The 22,012-nt window shown below is 36.3% G+C and overlaps 1 protein-coding gene across 5 annotated transcripts in view; it reads right to left on the bottom strand.

Moving 5' to 3' along the window:
* Window positions 1-22,012, bottom strand: part of Sptz (zinc finger FYVE-type containing 26 spastizin) — a gene marked incomplete in the record, with an annotated part of 1,794,825 nt that overhangs the window by 1,275,373 nt on the left and 497,440 nt on the right. For all 5 annotated transcript variants that reach the window (XM_081731160.1, XM_081731159.1, XM_081731161.1 and 2 more), the window contains 1 exon segment: window positions 6,172-6,377. In XM_081731160.1, coding sequence (XP_081587286.1) covers window positions 6,172-6,377 — 206 coding nt within the window.

Raw genomic sequence — 22,012 nt, forward strand, 5'->3', positions numbered from 1 at the left:
TGATAGCTCACTTTCAATCTGTTCGTGTAACAGCTCATCAGTCGGTGGATTTTCACAGAAGTTTTCGTATGCTTTTACACTTGACTGGTGACAACTTGATAATTGGTGAATTTTGAACATATAAATAGCGTTTTTCCAATCTTTGAATCCTTGGGAAACAAACGCAGCGCTCTTGTGTCCTTTACTAGCCGCATTCTCCGTCGCAAAAAATCGGCAATGAAAACAAAAAGCACTGTCTTCTTTAATGCTATATTCCAAAAATGGAAATTCACTGTACCAATTTGCTTTAAAGCTTCGGATCCTTAGCGATGCGTTGCTTTCGTTTCAAGCATACCTTTGGGATGCAGTTTCCAGAATCATCTGGAAATGAACATGATGCAGATTCTGTTTCACGATCTTCCTTGTCTCTGGTTGACACATGCAGAAAATCACATGTGTTAAGTTTCACTTCCCCGCAATTTGTAAGCTCACTAGAGTGAGCCACATTCTTTCATAAGACATCATCGTTAATATCACGATTATTCTCTGCATCATCTGTAATATATATATATATATATATATATATATATATATATATATATATATATATATATATATATATATATATATATATATATGTATATATATATATATATATATATATATATATATATATATATATATATATATATATATGTATGTATATATATATATATTAAAAGTGCTAATTTACTAGCTTTCATATATTATTACGCCAAACAAACCAATATCTGAAAAAAATCATATCATAGTGGTGGCCAACTGTACGGCACGTAGTGCTGCCACGAGACGAGACGGGATTTCAAGACCAGACCGGTCTATTGTTTTCGAGACGAGACGAGACAACCCCAAAATCTGCCCTCGTCTCGTGGCAAGACTACCCAGCTGGATGAAACAAAGGTTGGAATTGGAAATGCGAGACTGTAATATCTTATAAGGCTTGTTTGGGTCTCGATCAGCATATAGCAAGCTTTTTTCCCATTATTTTATCAAGAGTTTTGTCTTGAAATATTCTTCGAGACGAGACGAGACCGGCCTATCAATTTCGAGACAATTTTTGTCTATTTTTTGTTTTTGGCACATAGGACTTTTTTTTAAATTTATAGTATTCAATTGTATACAAGAACTTCATATATATCTTTATTTTTCGAATATCCTCCTTTTTCCACTCACCGTCAATTATTACTTCATAAAATTGGTGAATATTATTTACAACCTTTTAGTTGATATTATTTCTAAAATTCAATTAAATGTACACAAAGACTTGCATAATTTACCTTTGAGCTCCTCAAACATAGAATATTAGAACAGTAATTAAACATACGCTAATGATACCATAGGGTGAATCTCAGAGAGAGACAGACAATGGATTAATTTCGATGTGGAGTTGCATTCGATCACACATTAATCCTTAATGTATCATTAAAACTTCCCGAGGCTAGTATTTCCCAGGGGTATTGGAGCAACGACTGAAACAGGGTGGCTACTAAAATTCCAAAATGAAATTTCGTGACCTTTTCTTTACCAAACCATAAAATTTAGTAACATTTTCAAGAGCAAATTTGGGTGCGAATTGGGTTGAATTTTCATGCATGTGATAGAAGTGTGCTATGCGTGCGATTTGGTAGCGTCTAAAGCCGACCATAGACATTTTTGGTGGTGAATTTTGACGTTTTATAAAACATAATTTTCCAGTCTATACTTATATTTGTACAGATGAAAAAATCGTGACCTAAAAGCTAAATTTAGTGACTTTTTCTTGACTTTCGTGACAGATAGACACCCTGATAAATATGAAATGCGAGGTCGTTACCCGCGAAAACGAGGGTGTAAGACATATAAAATCTACACATGTGGGTAAGAAGCAAAGGCGTATTTCAAGACAAACGAATCAGTCACTTAACCCTACCATTTTTGATTTTCACAGGACGATTCTTGATGTCATAAAAAAAACATGCATTTTTCCCGGGTTTTGATAATTACTCCATAATCTGAAACAATGTTTCTTTCTAAACAAGTATTTTTAGTAACACGGCTACGAAGAGTGATTCCCGAAAGTTTCATTAACAAATTGGAAATTATCAGGAAAAGTCAATATTTTTTTTTCTTTTTGGCTGATTAGGAGTAAATGTCAGTGCAATCCGGGCAAAAGAGTGGTAATGGGAAGAAAGGTCCCAGCTGGATGAAGCAGAGGCTGAAATATAGAACCTTGCTAGAAATTTGTATTATTATTATTATTATTATTATTATTATTATTATTGTTTGTTCAAATATTATGTAATTAAGTTAGGGGAGGGGGTGTCTGGAATTTGATTACTTTTGATTACAAGGGGAGGGGAGGGGTATAAGAGTTGATTACGTAATAACAAAAATTTAGTTTAAATTTAAGATTTGTACTATTCAGCCCTATGATTTCTAGCACGTACCGTCACCAACTCTGCTTGTGAGTCATCAAACATCGAAAAACTTCTAAACATTGCATTATACCTACATTTTAGAACAGTTTAGTGTAACTTAATCACAAAAATATATTTTGTATCTTTTGATCACGTAATATTAGGGAAGGGGCTCTGATGATTGATTACTTTTGATTACAAGAAGGGAGAGCGGTATAAAATAACCAAAATTATGATTACGATAGATTTGAATGGCCCCTTCTCTTTCTTCTTCTTCTTCTTCCTATTATTATTATTATTATTATTATTATTATTATTATTATTATTATTATTATTATTATTATTATTATTATTATTATTATTACAGTGAAACCTGTCTTTAGGGGAATCGAGCGGGACTAGGAAAAATATCCGTTAAAGTCAGGTTTCCGCTTCATAGAGGTAGATACATTTCCTTAAAAAAATAATAAAAAAATACAATTCAATTTCACGTCTTTCGATTATGAAAGGTAGTATAGCAACCCATTCATAAAATGTTTCACTATTTACATCACACGATTCACCACAAAATTCGTTAAGAACTACCTGATGTCGTTTACGAATACTTTCTAACCATCCATTAGGTGGTTTTAATTCAGTTTTATCCACTTTCTAGCTACTGTTTTACCGTATTCACGATATGATGTGATTTTTGGGCCTGGCACTAACTAACCACTCCTACACTATTTCATTAATGTCTTAGTTTTCAGTTTTTTTAAACTCTCTTTATTTCTACATTACTGCAATTTTCTCATCGCTTCCAAATTTCCATTTTTTCTATAGAATCTCGTATACCTAAGTTTCACTGACATAGAGCATCTTCATAATTTGCTTTACATTCAATTTTCTCATACTCAAGCATGAATCACGCTTATCCTGGTTGTTAAGATCAAGCACAAGCCATGTTTTTAAGTCACAATGTCTGTGCCGAACTAATGGAAAAATGTAAGTTCAGAGATATAGGCCTATTGCTAAAAGTTGGATTGCAAGGTGATTGACAAGACAGAAAACTGAGAGTTACGAAAGTTAAGGACAACAAATTGTACACTTCTGAATATTGGTTGCAAACGTTTGTCAAGGAACTTTTTCCTTCCTTCAATCTGGTATTGAGATTTCAGAACTATCCCTGCTGAGAGCAAGGTAGAGTAGAAAGGGGACCCAGGAGGGGGGAGGGGGGCAAAAAGCGTAAATGAGAAACAATAACATAGTTCTTTCAAATGTTCTGGACATGAATTTTTGCTTCAGCTCAAGATGAATTTTGTTCAAACTTCGAGCGGTATACTTCAGAACACACGAAAGTTTTCTCTTAAATTTTGTAAGCCCTATGAACCCTTCACTGCTTTTCTACACAACCCTTGATAGAGATCATGATTCCTGCCTTATTGCCTCAATTCCTTTTATCCAGAACCTTGTTTTGTCAGTTTTCTCCTCATTTTTTCAGTTGTCGCTAGTCACTGCACAAGCGGAACTGAAGTACCGCTACAAAGAAGACTGACAGCTGACGTGCTCCGTAGGGATAGCCGAAAATTGTGGGGGTGAATCTGCGTAGTGGTCGGTGAAGGTCAACACTGTCCAGAAAAAAACTAAAAGAACGAAAAATTTATTGCACATACTGTAATGCATATGTTTGTCCTCTCACAGGATGTTTAAAAATTTTCTAAACTCTGTAGTCCGGAAATCACAATTTTCCGTTAAAGGTTTATTTTGCTTTCCGTTGTCCGCATAACACAGTTTCCGCTTAATGAAGCGACTTTTACACGTTTTTTACTCCAAAATTCATGGGACCGTGAAATATTTCCGCTTAAGACAGTTTTCCGTTTAATAAAGGTTCCGTTGAAAGCAGGTTTTACTGTATTAAGATAAATCTCAGCGAACACACTGTTGCTCTGAGAAGGTCTATGTTAAATGTATAAATTTCTCATCAGACCCACTAGCTAAATCATGGATCGTTCCTTTCATCGAGGTTCAGAACGATTTTTTCATCATTCTATTACACATTCTACGTGCTGTAATACTGCATATCCATCTTGATACTAGGTCTGTGTTGAGGAAGAACTTGGACGACCACCTAAATTTCCTGCTTCCCCATCCACCCACACATACACACAGCAAAGCGTTTTTCACAAACTGATTTGTTACTCCTCCTAACATACATTTTCCAATTTCTTCCTAAATTTGAGGGCTGGTTCAAACCGCGCCTCAGTCAGTTTTCTCACAAAATAAATATTTAGTAGTAAAATTATACAAACCTCTATTAACCTTCTGCTCTTCGGCAGAAGAATTACTTTGTTGGTCTTCTTTCTTACGCCAGAAATCGAACAATGTTTTTTTCCCCTCTTTTTTCTCATATTAACAAGAAATTTTCAATCGTCACACAAGTTCACTGACAAACAATCAAAAAAGAAAAAACGATGATATAGTCACAATGTCCCAATCCTGTACACTTGACTTATAACCTGACACTCAAAACGGATATATATATATACTTCCGTTCTACATACTCTTGCCTCATACAAACTGCACGAACAGTTGCACTGGTAATGAGCAGGATACATGACGCACCCACCCAGTCAAAAATGGGAAAAAAGTGCTGATGCCGCTGGGAAAAAATTCCAGGAATACACGGTATATTTGTTTTTAGATTCAATGTGTCACGGGATCAAACAAGAATTAGGGCAAAGTGCGACAACAAAAGGCAGATATCTGTATGGTTTTAGTCAGTCGTCCGTGACCCATACTGAACATGAATACTCGATCGGCGGCAAAGATGCGGAAGGTTAAATTTCTTTCAACCAGAAAGTTTTAAAGATCTATAGCATTCTTCTCAACAGGTAGAAGCAGTCTTTTGTATTGAGAAGCATAAAAATAGTTGTTATACTCCGTTCCATCGAAAGCTGTCAGTCGGAAGCTGCCTATAGTGGCACAATTTTGCATGTCAAGTTCTCAAATAGCGGAATTTCCAGTCTTGAAGATAAATAAAGCCTAAGGCATTCCTTTTACGCATTTTGGAAACAATCTCTATGCACACTGAAGAAGAGGAGATAAAGGAAATGGACTCTACATTCAAATTATAAGAGCAAAATCCCTCTGCTTTTAGACTGGAGAGAGGGAACAGAAAAGCTTCGCCCCCCCCCCGCTATTAAAGTCGGCGCCTACAGATAGTGTGTTAGGTGTGTGATAATATACTGCTGGGAGGAAACAAACGGAAGAAAGGCTGAAATATAATTAAATCGGGAAATTTTGGTCGAGTATTGCAAAGTTCAATGTGGTACTTTGTACGGCGATGATTACAGACGTCTTTCAGGGTCCGTTTTTGTGAAATATAATCCTTATTAGCTGAGACAATTATTTTAAAAAATCGAAAAAAAAAACGCAATTCCAAAATATTGGACGGAGCGAGCGCCCTCACTTGCTCCCACGTGCGCACGCCTGTGGTCATATATTAAGGATTCAACAAGTATTTTACCTGAGTATTAAGCTTTGATTGTTCATTCTTAAATACAAGAACATTACTTAAATGCAGGGGTAAAAGTGGATCTGAAAAGGCAGGGGGATTCATGACGTCACGTGCCCCGTGCCCACCTTTGTCCATTGTATTTTTTTATGAAGCGAGGGGACGCCATAGATAATTTTTGGAAGTGGGTGTACGACGTCCCCCCATTTTCCCCTTCACTTTTACCCCTGCTTAAATGTATATTAGTCGATAAGAATCACTCACCTAATTTACAACGAAATTGTTCAGATGTCTTGGGTCTACTTTCCACACATGTTGTTTCATCTTCACTATCAGTATCCTCACTACCATATGACCAATCTTCCTCATCACGAAACTGGGAGAAAGAAATGGTACCGACTCGTGCTGAGCAGCAGCCTGACGTAAGTAGTTGTAACCTCCACATAGCTTCATTCACATTGTGTGTCAACCTAATTAATATAAATAGAAGAATCTTAAAATTTCGATCTTCAAGGAACAAATGAATCAGTATGCACAAAATATACAAATTGAGAAAGAATGTTATTTTCTTTATTTGAATACTCCCTAGATCCTACATTTAATTACATTTATACAGGATGGGTCGAAAGTTTTCAGACACACTTTGTTTTGAAAATTGAGAGGAACATGTGAAATTTGTTAATGGGAGATAGTAGTAGGAAGGGGGTGAGGGCGCAACTTGTACGGCACATGGCGATCGTAGCCGCCATCTTCAATGCAGGGCGAAATTTCGGAGAGAATAGGGAAATATGTTGCACATGAAGTAACGGGGCACGTAGTGGGCGACCAAAGACTGATACCAATGAGGAGACGGGAACGAGCGTTGTAGCATCGTTTGTCAAGACTCCCAAACGCAACACCCGTAGTTGAGTTGATTTTGAGTTTAACATCTCTTTCAGCAGCAGGGTTATCCGAGACGTGAACCTACTCCAGAACGTGGAATCCGAACCACATGAGCTCCAGCCAGGAATCGAACCTGGGTCTCCCACGCCAAAGGTCGTACGAAGGAGCTCTCCAATACTCCTTAGTGGGAACTACTCCTCCGTTGTCCCGAAATTGCATATCAATCGCTGTCAACCTTATAAATTGCACATGGAACATAATCTCAATGAGGTTGACTTAGATCGAAAGGTTGAGTTATACATCTTGGCTACGAACCAACACAAAATATATCCCTCGTTTATTTGTGACATACTATTCATCGAAGTGGCGTATTTGCGTTTGAATAGGGAGATCAATTTAGATAACTGCAGGTACTCGTTTGACAGAAATTCGAAGTATATTGATGCGAGTGTGGAAACTATTTCTGTAAACGTAATGGATATGGTGTGACATATTGGCCAGCGCATTATTGTTCCATGTTTTATCGATATTTCAAGAGTACTGACTCTCCTACAGAGGTTAGTTTTTCCTTCCTTCTGTAATTAGACGTCAGCTTTTGTTCTTATTTTCAACAGGATGTAAACATTTCTAACCATGGTGTTGCTCTGCGTCAATGGTACTATGCACAACTCCCAGTGAAGTAGATTGGTCGCTGTAGTTAAAGGGGACGGGGTCCATATTACCTGATTTTAAACATCTTGATTTCTATTTGTGAGGCATTCTATAGCAGATGGTTTATGCTGAGTACCTGTGCGATACAAAATACACATAAAAACGCACCCAGCACATATGGCTACATTCTTCTGGATATTTTCGTGCGTGCGCAGTCAGAGTCCACACTTTACCAAACAGCTCCCTGCGTGTGCAACCAGATTGGATGTGGCGACTGCAGCTGAGTGTTAGGCGGGATGACCACCACATAAGACATGTACTGTACCATGCCACTGGTAGGAGATTTTGAAAATTTCAGTGATCATAGCATGCAAAAAATACAATGTATGAAAGAAACAGTTACATTTTTGGATTCCTGAGCTTACTCCAGTATCCGACATGCTTCTTTTATTATTTAAAATATCAAACTTACATTTAATATGGCGACAATGGTTGCGATGAAAGCTACAAGTTGTGTCCTCCCCCTTTCCCAATGCTCTTTTACATCTCCCATTAACATACTTCACATTTTCCTTTCAGCTTTCAAACCAAAACGGTGCCCAAAATCTTCTGACCAACCCGTATATATTTGGTAAAATGTAGGATCTCCAATAACTTCTTACATACCCTCTATAAAAACAATATTTATTGCCTATTGATAGACACGATTTTGTGGTAAATAAAAATTTGTAATTTCGTTATAAAAATATGCGTAAAGCGGGATAAAGTCGGTGAATAGAAATTCAATGTAAGAACACTCTTTTCACAAATTCACTCTAAGAACACTATTTTCATTAGCTATTACAATTTTTTACCTTTTATTTCACCTTAATTTCCACTCATCAATCATTATGACATAAGCTCATGCATGACTATATTAAACAATACTTGAGTTTTTAAAAAAATAACACTAAGCATCCTTATTGAATAGAAGTATCATTTAATGAAAAAGACACGCACACAGAACATAATTAGAAAAAAAAATAACTTTAGCGTTCACAGTTTACTTATGCAAATAACACGTAAGATTGTTTGAATATTTTCTGGTGTTAATATTGTTCTTTATTACAAACAATCTAAAGCATTTTTCACAGTCCTTTGCACCTTTCAAAAACAAACCGCGTAACTTGATGTTGTATCACTGCGCGCACGACTATTTGCTGATTGGTGAAGAGGAAATTGTTTAGTCTGTTTCCCGCAATATTTCTGCTGCAGCACGTGCATGTATTTCTGCTACTGCGATGTGCATTACTCGTGTCACTCTCACACCATTGCCGTGATATAGGGCAAAATACCCGATACTATATAATCCCCCCTCCTTTAAGAGCAACTGAACATTGTTATTTTTCTCCAAACTGTAATTATAGATGAAATTACAATGAGTTATGTCAAATTATCAACTGAACGTTAAAGAGATGGCGCTGGTATGTAACAGCAAGCATATTTATCATTATGGGAAATTATTTCTTTTTCATGTATTACCTAAATCATTAAGCATGTCCATGAAAAACAGATGGTACTTTTCTTCCTTTAGTTCAATTTATTGATGTGCTTTCTTAGCATGCGAATGCACAAATACTAACTTCAGTACTACAAAGTAAGTAAATATTCTATGAGAACATGAAAATTAGCTATTATAGGTCTTAATTTTCTTCAAGTGAATTGAACAACGTTGATATCGTTTGATAAAGTATTTGCTTTTCTTCTGCACTTACGGGTTTGCCTTGTTTATGTTTAACAGAATAACTCGGAGCAGCAGGTAACCTACTGGCTTCCTTGGGCGACATCTTTAAATTGTGGCGCGCACTTCTTGTGTTTTGTCATTTGTTGGAACAGTTTTTCCTTACAAATTCGATTTTGGTTCAAGATTTCGATGCCATATAGATACATACTTTGAGTCGAAACCTAAATGTTCTTACTGTGCCTTAACAATACATGAATTACCATAATACATTGCATTTGTTGTGTACTATTTGCTCATGGAAGAATAAACTGTTATTAGTCTCAGTTTCAATGATGCAAACTCATACTTATTTTTCAGTTTTTCACAAAGAATGGTTGTCAAACAGTTGTGTCGTTTCATGAAAATGGGCTAAGAAAATGGAAAAGAGAAATCAAGTGAACTCGCTGTTCTAATTGAAGATAATAAGTTCCTTATAGCATTTCAGATCCTTGTTTGACCTTTCATTACAGATGAGGAAATAGTCAATTAAATAAGAGAGAGAGAGAGGGAGAGAGAGTATGTGTATCAGGGAGATAGAGATAAGTTAAAGAGGATAAAACCTGGTTTAGTGATTCATTACGAAGTAATATGAGGTTAATTTTTTCAGTTATAATTTGTATATCGCCTTTTGAAAATGCGATCAGAATAAATGACCATTTAAAAGATGCAAAAATCGGATATTCGGTGCCAGAAATGAAATAATGTACAAAGGAATCTTCAACAATTAACATTTTTTATAATATTGGATAGGAATGTTCATAACTTTTGAGTCATATTTTTCTGTCTGTAGTGAAATTAAGAGGAGATAATATGTGCATGTTAAATAATATGTCTTTGTTCCTATGTAGAATCTAAAAAGTTTCTTGGAATTTGTTGAATAAGATGTCGATAGGCTCTTCATACTCTCATGACTGATATTAGTTCGTGGCGTAGCTTTTCTGTTAGATATCAAATGAAAGGATAAGTCACGAGGATTCAAAATATATTTTATAGGTATTTTATTACATATAACAAAGGAAATAAAATAATAAATTCTCTATTCAATAAATAAGTAAACTCAGTAGTTTTTTTAACAAAAGAGACACTGACCAAAGCTTAATACCCACTTTATTTTAAATTATAATTTGTTTTTATAATTTATATTATAAATTTAAAATATTTATTATTTTAATATTTTTAATATTAAATAAAATTAAAATAGGCAAATTATAATTTAAAATAAAGTGGGTATTAAGCTTTGGTCAGTGTCTCTTTTGTTAAAATAATCAATCCAAAGCCATGAATAGTCTTACTATCAGTAGTTTTCAAGTTCTTGCAGAATGAACAATTGCTTATTCCAAACACTCGCTCGCCTATAATGGAAACGTACAAGGAGCTCAATTTTCAAATGAAATGAAATGAAATTTTTCGAGTTTTACGTCCCACGATTATGCAGGCTAGGCTAAAGGAGACGGTGATGATGAAAACATGAATGAAATGTTGGAATGAAGAAAGTGGGAGGAAACTGAAGGACCCAGAGGAAACCCACGCACACGGTGTTTGTCTACCACAAGGTTTACTTGGCGCAAACTGGGATTGAACCAGGAACCCCATGTGCCAGAGGTGAACGCTCTACCACTGAGCCACCGCGGCCCCCCAAGAGCTCAATTTTGAATAGAAGTTGTGAGTACAACTGTACATGTTTCTAGGTCTGATAATTAACTTCTTTGTGGCTATATGACCCGCGTACTCGTCGTCGGGCGGGAGACCCGCGTTCGATTTCCGGAGGAAGTTCATGTAGTTCGGATCACTCGTTCGGCTGTAGGTCCAAATCTCATATAACCTTGGGTTGAAGGTGTCTATAAACTTTAATCCATCCAACCAACCATAGATCTGCTAGTAGGAATATTAAGTCATCATGTAATAGTGGCTCTGAATCCTAACATTTTAGGTAGATTCTCAGCTAGAGGAAACGTTAGGAGTGGGGATAGTAAGTTTTAGTTGTAATTTACACTGCTAGAAGAAATTTAACGTTCTGCCCTTCTTTCTTCTGGTGCGTGTCTGCGTTTACATAGTAGTTGTAAGATTCAGGAGAGCAGTGCGTACGCCACTGCAAACGAGAGAAAATGGTTCCTGATTCTTTTATCACAAGCCCATGCCATTTCATTTTTAATCTCATTGTTTTTCCCCATTCAGTTTGTTCATTTCTTAGCACAAAATTACATATAACATATTTTGTTTAATTAGTTGGCAACATTTGTGCACTGCAGTCTGCATTGTTTACAAGGGGTGCAAAGCTTCGTGAAAATCAGAATAGTCTAATATTACAAAATTTACACATAACTATTTTTTGATGTGCATAAAAAATGTAGTAACTATGATCTTTAAATTGCTCTATCGAAACATGTGATTTTGGGCATTGTACCGGTTGCTTTGCCGTTCAGACGTACACAAGGCAAATCTGGGCCACACTCGTTGCAACCAAGAAAACAGACAAACTGAGGGTAGGCTGGCAACAGGCATCCGGCAGTTCCATATTTCATTATGGTAGACAAATGACGAACTAGTAGCGTTTACTCACGGTCAGGTTTGCAGAAGGGAGAAATAATGGTAATGAATAAATCGTAAAAGCGTCGAAAAATTGTACTTTTGCGTAAATTTCGTGGAATATCGAGACTTGTTGCAAATTTCGCTAATTCGACAAAATTTCGCATTTGATCACGAGCGTTATATGGCCTAACAAATAGTGAAAAATATAAATTTTAGGTACACAACATTTTCATATAAAACATACATTTCGTGTTTTCGCGTGTCACCGAAAAATCGTGTCTCTACCTATTGATCTAACAAATGGTTACAAATAACAGAAAGTTTCTCGAGGTAGTAACTGAGCTGAATGAGAAGAAATATCTGATTAAAAATATTGTTTTATAAAGTACAAAGTTGAGACATAAATTTTGCAATATTTCTACAATCTAAACAGGCACGTGTATACGCCGTGATGGACCGTAAATACAGCGTCAAGCTAACCCAAGAGCTAGTGTTGTAAGAGAACTATTTAAAACAGAAACCGTCACTCCGTCAGTATCTTTAGTTAGTTTTCAGTATAAGTGACGATAAGCGCTCAATATCTGATATATCAACTGTTACTCTATGTATTCCAACTCGGATATAAAGCTGCGACAGTAACTCAAAACACTTGTCATGCAAAGGGGGAAGGTTCTGTGAACCACAGCTCAGCACTTCGTTAGTTCCAGAAATTTCGTGTAGTTCTAAAAATTTTGAAGATTAGTCAAGTTTCGGAAGCCCCACGGTAACACACTCCGAATTCGTACGACACGCCATTGACGAAAATTCAACCACCAGTACACGACGGTTGTCAAATCAATTCGGTTGTCAAATCAATGTCCTAATCCACAGTAGTGCATCACCTTCACGAATTCAAGAAACCCGTTAGGAGCTGCCGCAGTGTGCCACATGAGCTGACCCCAGGTCAGGCCCAGAACAGAGTGGATGTGTGCTGAAGTGCTGGAAAATCCAAGTGATGTTTGTTTCGTCAAAAGGACTCTCATATGTGATGAAAATGTGGTGTTCTTCCGAAATCACAATATGCAAAAATCAGTGGTTAGGCAAGGGTCAGCTTCCAGAATCGATTGTCTCGAGCAATAAGCCATGCTCTGTGTGTGGTGCAACTAAGAGGTGTAATTCACTTCGAGTGCGTCTAAAGGCCGTATCATCAATGCCAACCTTTATTCCTAACAGTTGGAGCGACCTAGGATGCACTACGAAAAAACTATTTTGCATTGGCCAACCAAAAGCGCACCCAGCTGCAACGGTATAACGTGAAACCAAAATCGGTTCGAAAAATGCTACAAGAAATGCAAGAACTTGATGGCATCGAATTGATGCCAAACCCAGTATATAGTTCGGACGCGTCCTTCCGCATAGGACCTGTTTCGGCCTATTGCGTACTTCCTGACATTATGATGTTTACCAAGCAACATAGAGTGGAAACAGCAGTGACTGACGTCTTTATATCTAAGGACAAGATGTGATACTGACGTAGAATTTAGGGACCCGAGATGGGCACCCTCACTCATTTTTGCCATCAAGAGGGCCGCCCTTACCCTCATTTTAGTAGATGAGTGTGTCTGAGGGTGAGGGTGGCTCGGGGTAAGGGTGAGAGAATCGACTGAGGGTGAGGGTAGCTGAGGATGAGGGTGAGGGAATCGATTGAGGGTGAGGAAAACGACTGATGGTGAGGGTAGCTGAAGGTGAGGGTGAAGGAATCGGTTGAAGGTGAGGGTGTGGGTGTCGACTGAGGGTGAGGATAGCTGAGGGTGAGGGAATCGACTGAGGATGAGGGTGGTTGAAGGTGATTGTGAGGGAGTCGACTGAGGGTGAGGGTGAGTGAGGGTTAGCAAAAATGCCCATCACCAGAATGAATTCTGAAGGATGTTTGTTTGAAAGTTATTTGTTTGGAAAATGGTTGGAATAGCACTTTCCTGCGAACTTCAAATAGAGCAGAAACCTGGTTGGCACAGAGTGACGTGATTAGGTCACAAAACATGAGCTGGTCCTGTGTATGAATTGAGGAGGAAGGTGAAAGAAATATTTTCTTTGACAAAAATTTAGTTCCCTCCCTGAAAAACATTTTCATATTTCCCCCCTCTCTAGGATTTTTTTCGAGTGGTCATATTACTAGAAAAGATAACGTATTTTATGTAACCAAACAAAAACATAGCATTTATATCTGACTTAAAACAGGTTATAAACATTTTTGCAGTCGTTAGAATCACACACTTTGTTTCTTGGAATAGTTACTTACTCATGCGAAAAACACATTCTATTTGTCAGAAGCAAACTACAGAGGCTCGAGAGGGGTGGAAAGTTCACGAAAATTCCGTAATTCTTGGAAAAGCATTCCTTCTAAGACATGTCAATGTTACAAGTTCTCATACCATTCGTTGTAACGGATGATCTATAATTTAATAGTTTCGCGTATTAGCTTCTATATACCAGTTTAGCAGTATATATATACTGATAAACAGGCATATATGGTCTCCTTTAGCCTAATCGGCATCACCGTGGGAATTAAAACTTAAACGCATATAATGTGGACCATTTTAATCTTTACACGGAAATATCTCGAAAACGGTTGAACATGAATGAACGAAACAAAAACTCAAAGAGGAAATACCATGGAAATCGAATGGTGATGTCGCGGTGCCTCCAGAGCCGCTCTTCAAGGAAGCTCGGGGCCCAACTTTAAAATTTTAAATACAAACGTGGGGCGAGTGAAACCTCGTTCAACCTCGTTCGATAGATCTTTAAAAACTAAAAACCGATGTGGCAAAAGTTTTTTATATCGGTCACCGTATTCAAAATGGCCGCCAAGATATGTTACGTGTATAAGATAAACGTCCAGTACCACTAATATGAAATCGGATGAACATAAATAAACCAAACAAAAACTCAGATAGGAAAGCTATGGATCAAATCGAATGTTGTCGCGGCGCTCCCCAGGGCCGTCTTTCATGGGGTCCAGGCCCAACATAAAACATTTAAACGAAAATATGGATTAAGTGATACCCCGTTCGATAGATCTTCATACACTAAACATCGCTGTGGCAAAAGATTGTTCATATGGGTCACCGTTTTCAAAATGGTCGCCAAGACATGGTGCCTTTATCAGATAAAACATCCAGTGCCACTAATATGAAAACGTTTGGAGATAAATGAACAGAATAAAACTCGTATAGGAAATCACAAAGGGTATTTATCATTCCCCGCCTCGAGAATAATCCAACGGAGAAAAAGATTATTAAAGTATAAGTGACATAATGCTAAAGAGGAAATCTAATTGTTAGAAAATTATCTTTCCGATCGCCCTCTGTAAGTGGGTGAAGCGGGAATGAATGGTAAAATCTCAAATGGGAACCCCACTTTTACTTGCAATAGGTATGGTTTATCTAAAACACTTGGGTGTAAAAGTGACTGGTACTGTACTGAACCGTTATTGTGCAGACGACTTTTGAGCAAAACCAACGTTTGTACACGTTGTTCTAAAATTGCATTTAGTTTTTAAAGATCTATCGAACGACGTGTCACTCGCCCCATGTTTCCATTTAAAATTTTAAAGATAGGCCCCGGGCCCCCTTGAAGAGGGGCCCTGGGGGCACCGCGACATCACCATTCCATTTGCCCCATGGTATTTCCTATTTGAGTTTTTGCTCAGTTCATTTATGTTCAACCGATTTCGAGATATTTCCGTGGAAAGATTAAAATGGGCCACTATGTATATTATATATATATATATATATATATATATATATATATATATATATATATATATATATATATATATATATATATTAGGGCGCAAAATTTCAAAGTGAGACGCACTCATTAATCCAAAACTGATGGTCGCCAGTATCTCTCACGTACGAGTGAGAATCCATCTTCCCATAACCTTTGCTTCGACAAAGAAAGAGATTACATCAGGGCATAAAATTTCTAAACCAGACAATTAGATTCCGGATAATCAATTTTGAATTGGACAATTCATGTTACATGTTAAAAAATATCTTACTTTAAGACTTCATGTTTGTGTAACGCTCTTTCTCTGCACTGAAGCACCAGTAGTCGATTGCAGTTTTCGGATCAAAGTCCTTAAGTGAATTTAGGCAGAAACCATTCCTACTGAATACAGGTAGCCAGCTCTAAACTTTTAGTCGCCAATGGCGACCTGGAGACCTCAAATTTTACCCCCTGTAGGGGTAAAAGTGTATCTTAAAAGGTAGCGTCATGACGTCACACCGTCCCCCTGCCTATCTCTGCCCATTGTAATTTTTTACTAACTGGGGGGACGTCTTACATAGTTTTTGGAGGTGGGGGACGGTGTCCCACCGCACTTTCACCCCTATATTATATATATATATATATATATATATATATATATATATATATATATATATATATATATATATATATATATATATATATATATATATATATATATATATTTCATCACTGAACTTAAAGTATTTTCAATTTAATTCATAAGTTTGAAATCTGGTTGCCTGTTTAAATGTATAGTACACATCATGTTTTGCCACTCCCGTATAAAAATAAAATTAACGGTTGGTTCAACTTTAACTAATACCAATTTAAACTACTCTTACCTATTTTCTAACCCTCCTCATCGCTACTCTAGTGGTTAGTGTGTGCAGCAGTGATGCACAGGATCTCAGGTTCAACTCTCGGTGAGCAAACACAAGGACCTAATTTTACCATTATTTATTTGCCTTAGTCGCCCGTTTTCCTGAGCTTAAAGCTCATAGTCGTTTAACGTTAAACTAAAAAAATTCATTTCGTATTTAAAGAGCTTGGCTTATCAACACTTCTTTATATATTTAATTTGTGTTTATTCGTTCGAAAGACAAATAATTCAAGAACTACTTGAGGAATTACCACCAAATTTGGTCAGAGCATAGATTGTCAAAAGTTAGGATTCAAGTTCGAGGATGGAGAGTTGGAACGGAAAATGCAGAAAAGGGTTTGCGTACGTGTCTTTGGCGCAGGAGACCCAGGATCTATTTGACGTTGGGAGCTAATGTGTTTCAGATTCTACTTTAACGTGTAGGCTCATGTTTCATATTGCAGAAAGTTATAAAATGAACGAAAAGAAGTAAAGTCATTAATTTATTATTAGGAAGAGAATGGTATTCCGACGTACGCAATATAATATATGGACACAGACAGAAGATTCCATAAATGGATTATGTTAAAGATGATAATGAAAACTTCTAAAATTGGTAAGCGACCAGTCATGGTATTGTCCTTTTTCCAGTCGTAGCCTTTCCCTATGTTACTGTTCTACAAATATAGTGACATTTTTGTAAATTAACTTGAATTTTTTTTCTCGAAAGATGGTAGTATGTACATTGAAAATAGACTAACGTTATATTAAGATCTAGTGATCATTATATGTATTTCGTTTAGGGATGGGCACGAGCGAGTTCAAGCGAGGTTTCTTTGAAATTCGACTCGACTCGTAACAGACATTTTTTAGCTCGACTCGAGACCTCGGCTCGAAAAATTTCCTCCAACTCGACTCGAATTCGGTTCGAGTTTCGAGTCGAGTCGAGCCAAAACCTGCCAACTCGAGCCAAATCCCGTGTGTAGTTTCAAGTACTCTCTTTAATTTTTCTACATAGACAATATAATTATCAATGTTACTACTTCTACTACAAATTATGATTATTATTATGAGAATACCATGTATAAACAAGAAAGATAGGCGGTTTGTATCTGAATACCAAAAACTAATTGACTGCCGACTTCTGTAGCAGTGTTTCTTTCAGAAAAAAATGTTCCGGGGGGCACACAGTATTCAGAGGGACACATATTATTTTCACACGGTACTATTCTATTTATTATTATATTACAGACGTATTATTTCGGTCTCCTCCGGGAGGAGGCGCGCTTAGAGCTCCAATAAGCAGTGCCCCTCCACAAAACGAAGAAACACTGCTCTGTACTCGTGAAGTCTACGAAGCAAGGACGTCTTTCATGAAGTTCTGGGTTTGAGTTTCGGAGGAGCAAGTATTTGGACTCGAGCCAAAATTTGTTAAAAGTTATAGGGCGGTGGACAAACATGTTCAAAACTGCTTGGCCCAGGTTTAGGGTTGTCAACAGTTTGGCTCATTGCTCATTCACTATCAAGCCGTACCGGATACGCACGAGTCGAGAGATGTCTCAAATCACGACTCGATTCGATTCGAATTCGAGTTGAGACACTCGAGACTGCTTGTAAAACTCTCGACTCGACTCGACTCGAATGTCTCGAAAATCTTTACGTATTTTTAAAAATTATTTCGAAGAAACTAATCACTCAGAAACAGCTATTTGCCTTGACACTAATATCAGAATTTATTACTTTAATAAGGTACAGAATGCGTAAACTTATCGCCAGCAGCGTTAATTTTCATATCATGTCTGTTAATTAAAACTAATATGGTTAATTATATGTCGTGATATTTGATAGTACTTTAAATATATCTTAAGTATCTATTCAGATATCTAATTTGTATAAAACTGTTGCGGTATAGTGAACTTCATGTGAGCAACTCGCAGTCTATAGTAATTAAACATAGTTCTAATTATAGTCTCTGTTTCCATGAACGCAATAGGCCTATCACATTTATTGCATATCACATATTGTGATTTGGACATAAGACTATTTTACATAGCTTATTATAATAAATGGATCGTTTTTATGCTAAGTAGCTTGACTCTTAAAAAAAAAAATCTTTATATTCACTTCGATAAATAGGTATCTTATTAAAAAGATGTTTATAAACAGTAAATTATAAAATTATAAATTAGATAGTTGATTTTCATTGCCAGTATAAGAGAATTGTTAATGAGATACTGAACTGATACTGATCGAACCACAGACCCTACGCATCAGAGTTAAGCACTCCCCACTGAGCCACCGTGGCCTACAATTTCAATGCGTTTAAGGCTTGCAATTAATCCATTAAAAAGTTAACGATTAAAATAATCAATTTAATTTTTTGTTAATTTTTAATTTAATCAATTAAGATTTAGGAGTTAAATTTTAATTGATGCTCGTTAATAAAGTTCGTAATGATTATAAAATTAATCGTTACTTTTTAAAATCACAATCCATGCATAATGGATGTTCAACAAATAGTTTTTCAAACACTTCATGGACATTCCTGATCATAACAGTAATTTTTAGGTTTTCCCAAATGAACATTTGAATTCAATTTGTTCCTGTCAGTGTCCCTTGAAAGAAGGAAAAACCAGTTGCTCACGCGCTAAAGTCTTGGAGGACAACGAAATATTTCTGTTGTTTAACCGCGGGTGTGTTTTAGATTTACTACGTTTAATTTTTCTCTCTTTCCAATGCAGTGTGCTTTGACCGCGTGTCTAGCCATCTGCTAAAGTAAGAAAACGGTACAAAAGGGACAAATGGTGTTGGTATCACTGATCTTTAGGGTATTATCCTCAATATATTAAAAAAAAAAAAAAAATAGCTGTTGCTATCTCTAACCTACAAAACAAAAATAAACAGGAAGTGTATACCGATATACAAGCTCCTCTCTTGAGATTTTAATAGTTTTCATAGTGTTTATCAGGTAGTCAGACAAAGAGAAGCAATGCCAGCTTAGAAAGAACAAAAGCTTTTTATTGTGTTGTGTTCACCTCACATTCACTGTTCTTGAAGAGACAAATACGACGTAAATTTGTTATTTCTCCCTAGTACAATTAAGAATATTTGAAACCTAGATATAAACAATGCAGTACATTCGAAATGTTTTAAAATATATTAGCATGGTGTTGTGTATTTTTGTTACACCTCAGAATTTCTTACATCACAGTTGTTCGGTATTCACATTTTCGTACTTAGGAAGATCTTGAAAACAACTATCAGTTTATTTAGTATTATTGTATAAGTATTAAACCACCTACTTTCCAAAATTATCATATGAAAACAAATATTAATATTATTTTTATAAGCAGAGCAAAATATAAAATTTTAATTTTTAAATAATGCTGCGCACACCAATAAGAACAATAGTCCTAATGTCTCATGGTGTATTGAATCGAAGTAGCGTGTTTTAATATTTCATATATGATAATATTTTCATATTTAGTAAAAATCTTCAAGTTTTGTATATTGTTTGCCTAAACTTATCTCTAGCTTCGTTGTGACCTTGAATCAACTTAAAGCATAAGAGCGCTGCAAACGAAAACTGGTTGTTGAAGCGAGTGTAGTGAACTTATACCATTCGACTCAACCAGTACTTGTGTATGGCGTGGGAGACCCGGGTTCGATTCCCAACGGGAGCTCATGTGGTTCGGATCCCGCCTTAATCAGTAGGTCCCATCTCATAGCCTCGCTGCTGAATGAGACGTTAAACTCGAAATCAACTCAACTAGTATGTGTGCATGTGTATTCGTCCAGTTGTTTCATGTTAATACTATAATGTAACATCATTTTTTAATACTACCTCATTGCGAAAGCTCTACCGTAGCTGGAAAATTGCGGGTGAGCAATCTTTTAGCATTATCATGGGGTTTTGTCACAAATGTTCGCACTATTCTTAAAGATTATACATAAAACTATGGATAATCCTCTGTATCATAAGAGGAAACTGGAACTGCACTGTATAATAAGAGGTTTTTCTCCTTTATCGGCAAATCATAAAAGGCGAACATATATAGTTACATCAAATTATGAGTATTCAAAAGGGGATGCGAAAATTTGTACTTCCAACAAACTCCCCAATATTGGCATTGAGCAAGCAGTGTAAAAAAATAGATTTACAGTTTCATTGTTCAGAAAACTCTTATTTATATGTCTGGCCGAAACAACATATATATGCAATACCAGAAGACTTGCATACATTAAATTAATCGAAGATAGGCAAAGAAATCTTAGTATTAATTTTAAAATTCGAAATGTTTTGAAAACCGTAGAAAAATGGCGGCGCGACAGATAAGCATCAAAACATCAAAATTTCACAAGGCATAAAATATTTCTAGCACTGAAAGTTGGACAACTCTAAAGCTAGAAAAATATTGGCTCATCAACTATCTGTTGTCCAAGTGTCAGTTGCTTCTTGTCATAACTTGTCACATTTGCTGCAAAGTAATTAAAATCTTGCTAATATCCTACATTTTATTTATTACTATATATTTTTATATTACCTCGTACATTTTAGTCTCGACTCGAAATTCGAGAGATCTCGTTTCCAATTCCGAGTCGAGTCGAGACTGGAATATGTTTTCCAGTCAAGACAGCTTTTTCTCGAGACGAGTGGAGCCGTCTTAAATTTCGACTCGACTCGACTAGTGTGCATCACTACCGAGAAGTGAGCCGAGCCAACAGCTCATCCCAATCGAGTCAACTCGAGCTGATGGCTTATCCCAATCGAGCAGACCTGAGCTTTTCATTCAGTAGAAGCGCAACGAGACGGTTGACATCAGTAGCGGATCGTAATCTGTACAAGCACCACTTGCAATGTTGCAATATCAAAGGTATGTAGGTACACGCAAGTGTTCCCCTCCCCCAGCATTCTTGAGTCTTATCCAAAAAATATTCAGGAAATATGAAGAGGAAAGACTTTTAAGCTCTATTTGTTTATTATTGATTAAATTATTTCTCTAATATTGATTTAATATATAATTTATTTCCTTTTTTTCAAACAACCACTATCAATATACGTTTATACACTATTTATATACAAAACCTTTACTCATGTTATTGAGCACGAGATAAATCGAATATATACGAGTATGTGATGTAAGCCATGAATGATGGCGTTAATCCGAAAAGAAGAAAAAAAAGCAAGAAAATTGCATGCACGCAGTTAAACAAAATTATTTAATTATATAAACTATGCATTATTTTAGAATGGAAGATATTTTCTCGATCTTTTAGGCTTCAAATTTTCCTATCACTTTATTGAAATCTGAAATGCTGCTCGCCAAGTTTCTCTGAATAGAAAGCATCGCTACCGCAATTTTTTTTCCGCTTTATTTTCTTTAGGGTCCAGAAACACCTCTCTCCTCCGACAATATGCATTAGTTAGCATTTCTTTGTATAAATATACGGTACAAAAAGTCAATTTTCAGAAACCACGTATTTTGTCTGTAAAGAAGTATGAAATGTAAGATGTTTTCCTTCGAAAATGGAAAAAAAAAAAGTTTAACATTGCAGCAAATTAGGCTAAAGAAGACAGATGAGTATTCGAAGTGAATGATTTGATGTTAGTTTATGCTCTCCGCTGGAAA

Source organism: Thermobia domestica, chromosome 11 (assembly GCF_964235325.1).
Source record: "Thermobia domestica chromosome 11, izTheDome1.hap1.1, whole genome shotgun sequence".
Classification (NCBI taxonomy): Eukaryota; Metazoa; Arthropoda; class Insecta; order Zygentoma; family Lepismatidae; genus Thermobia; species Thermobia domestica.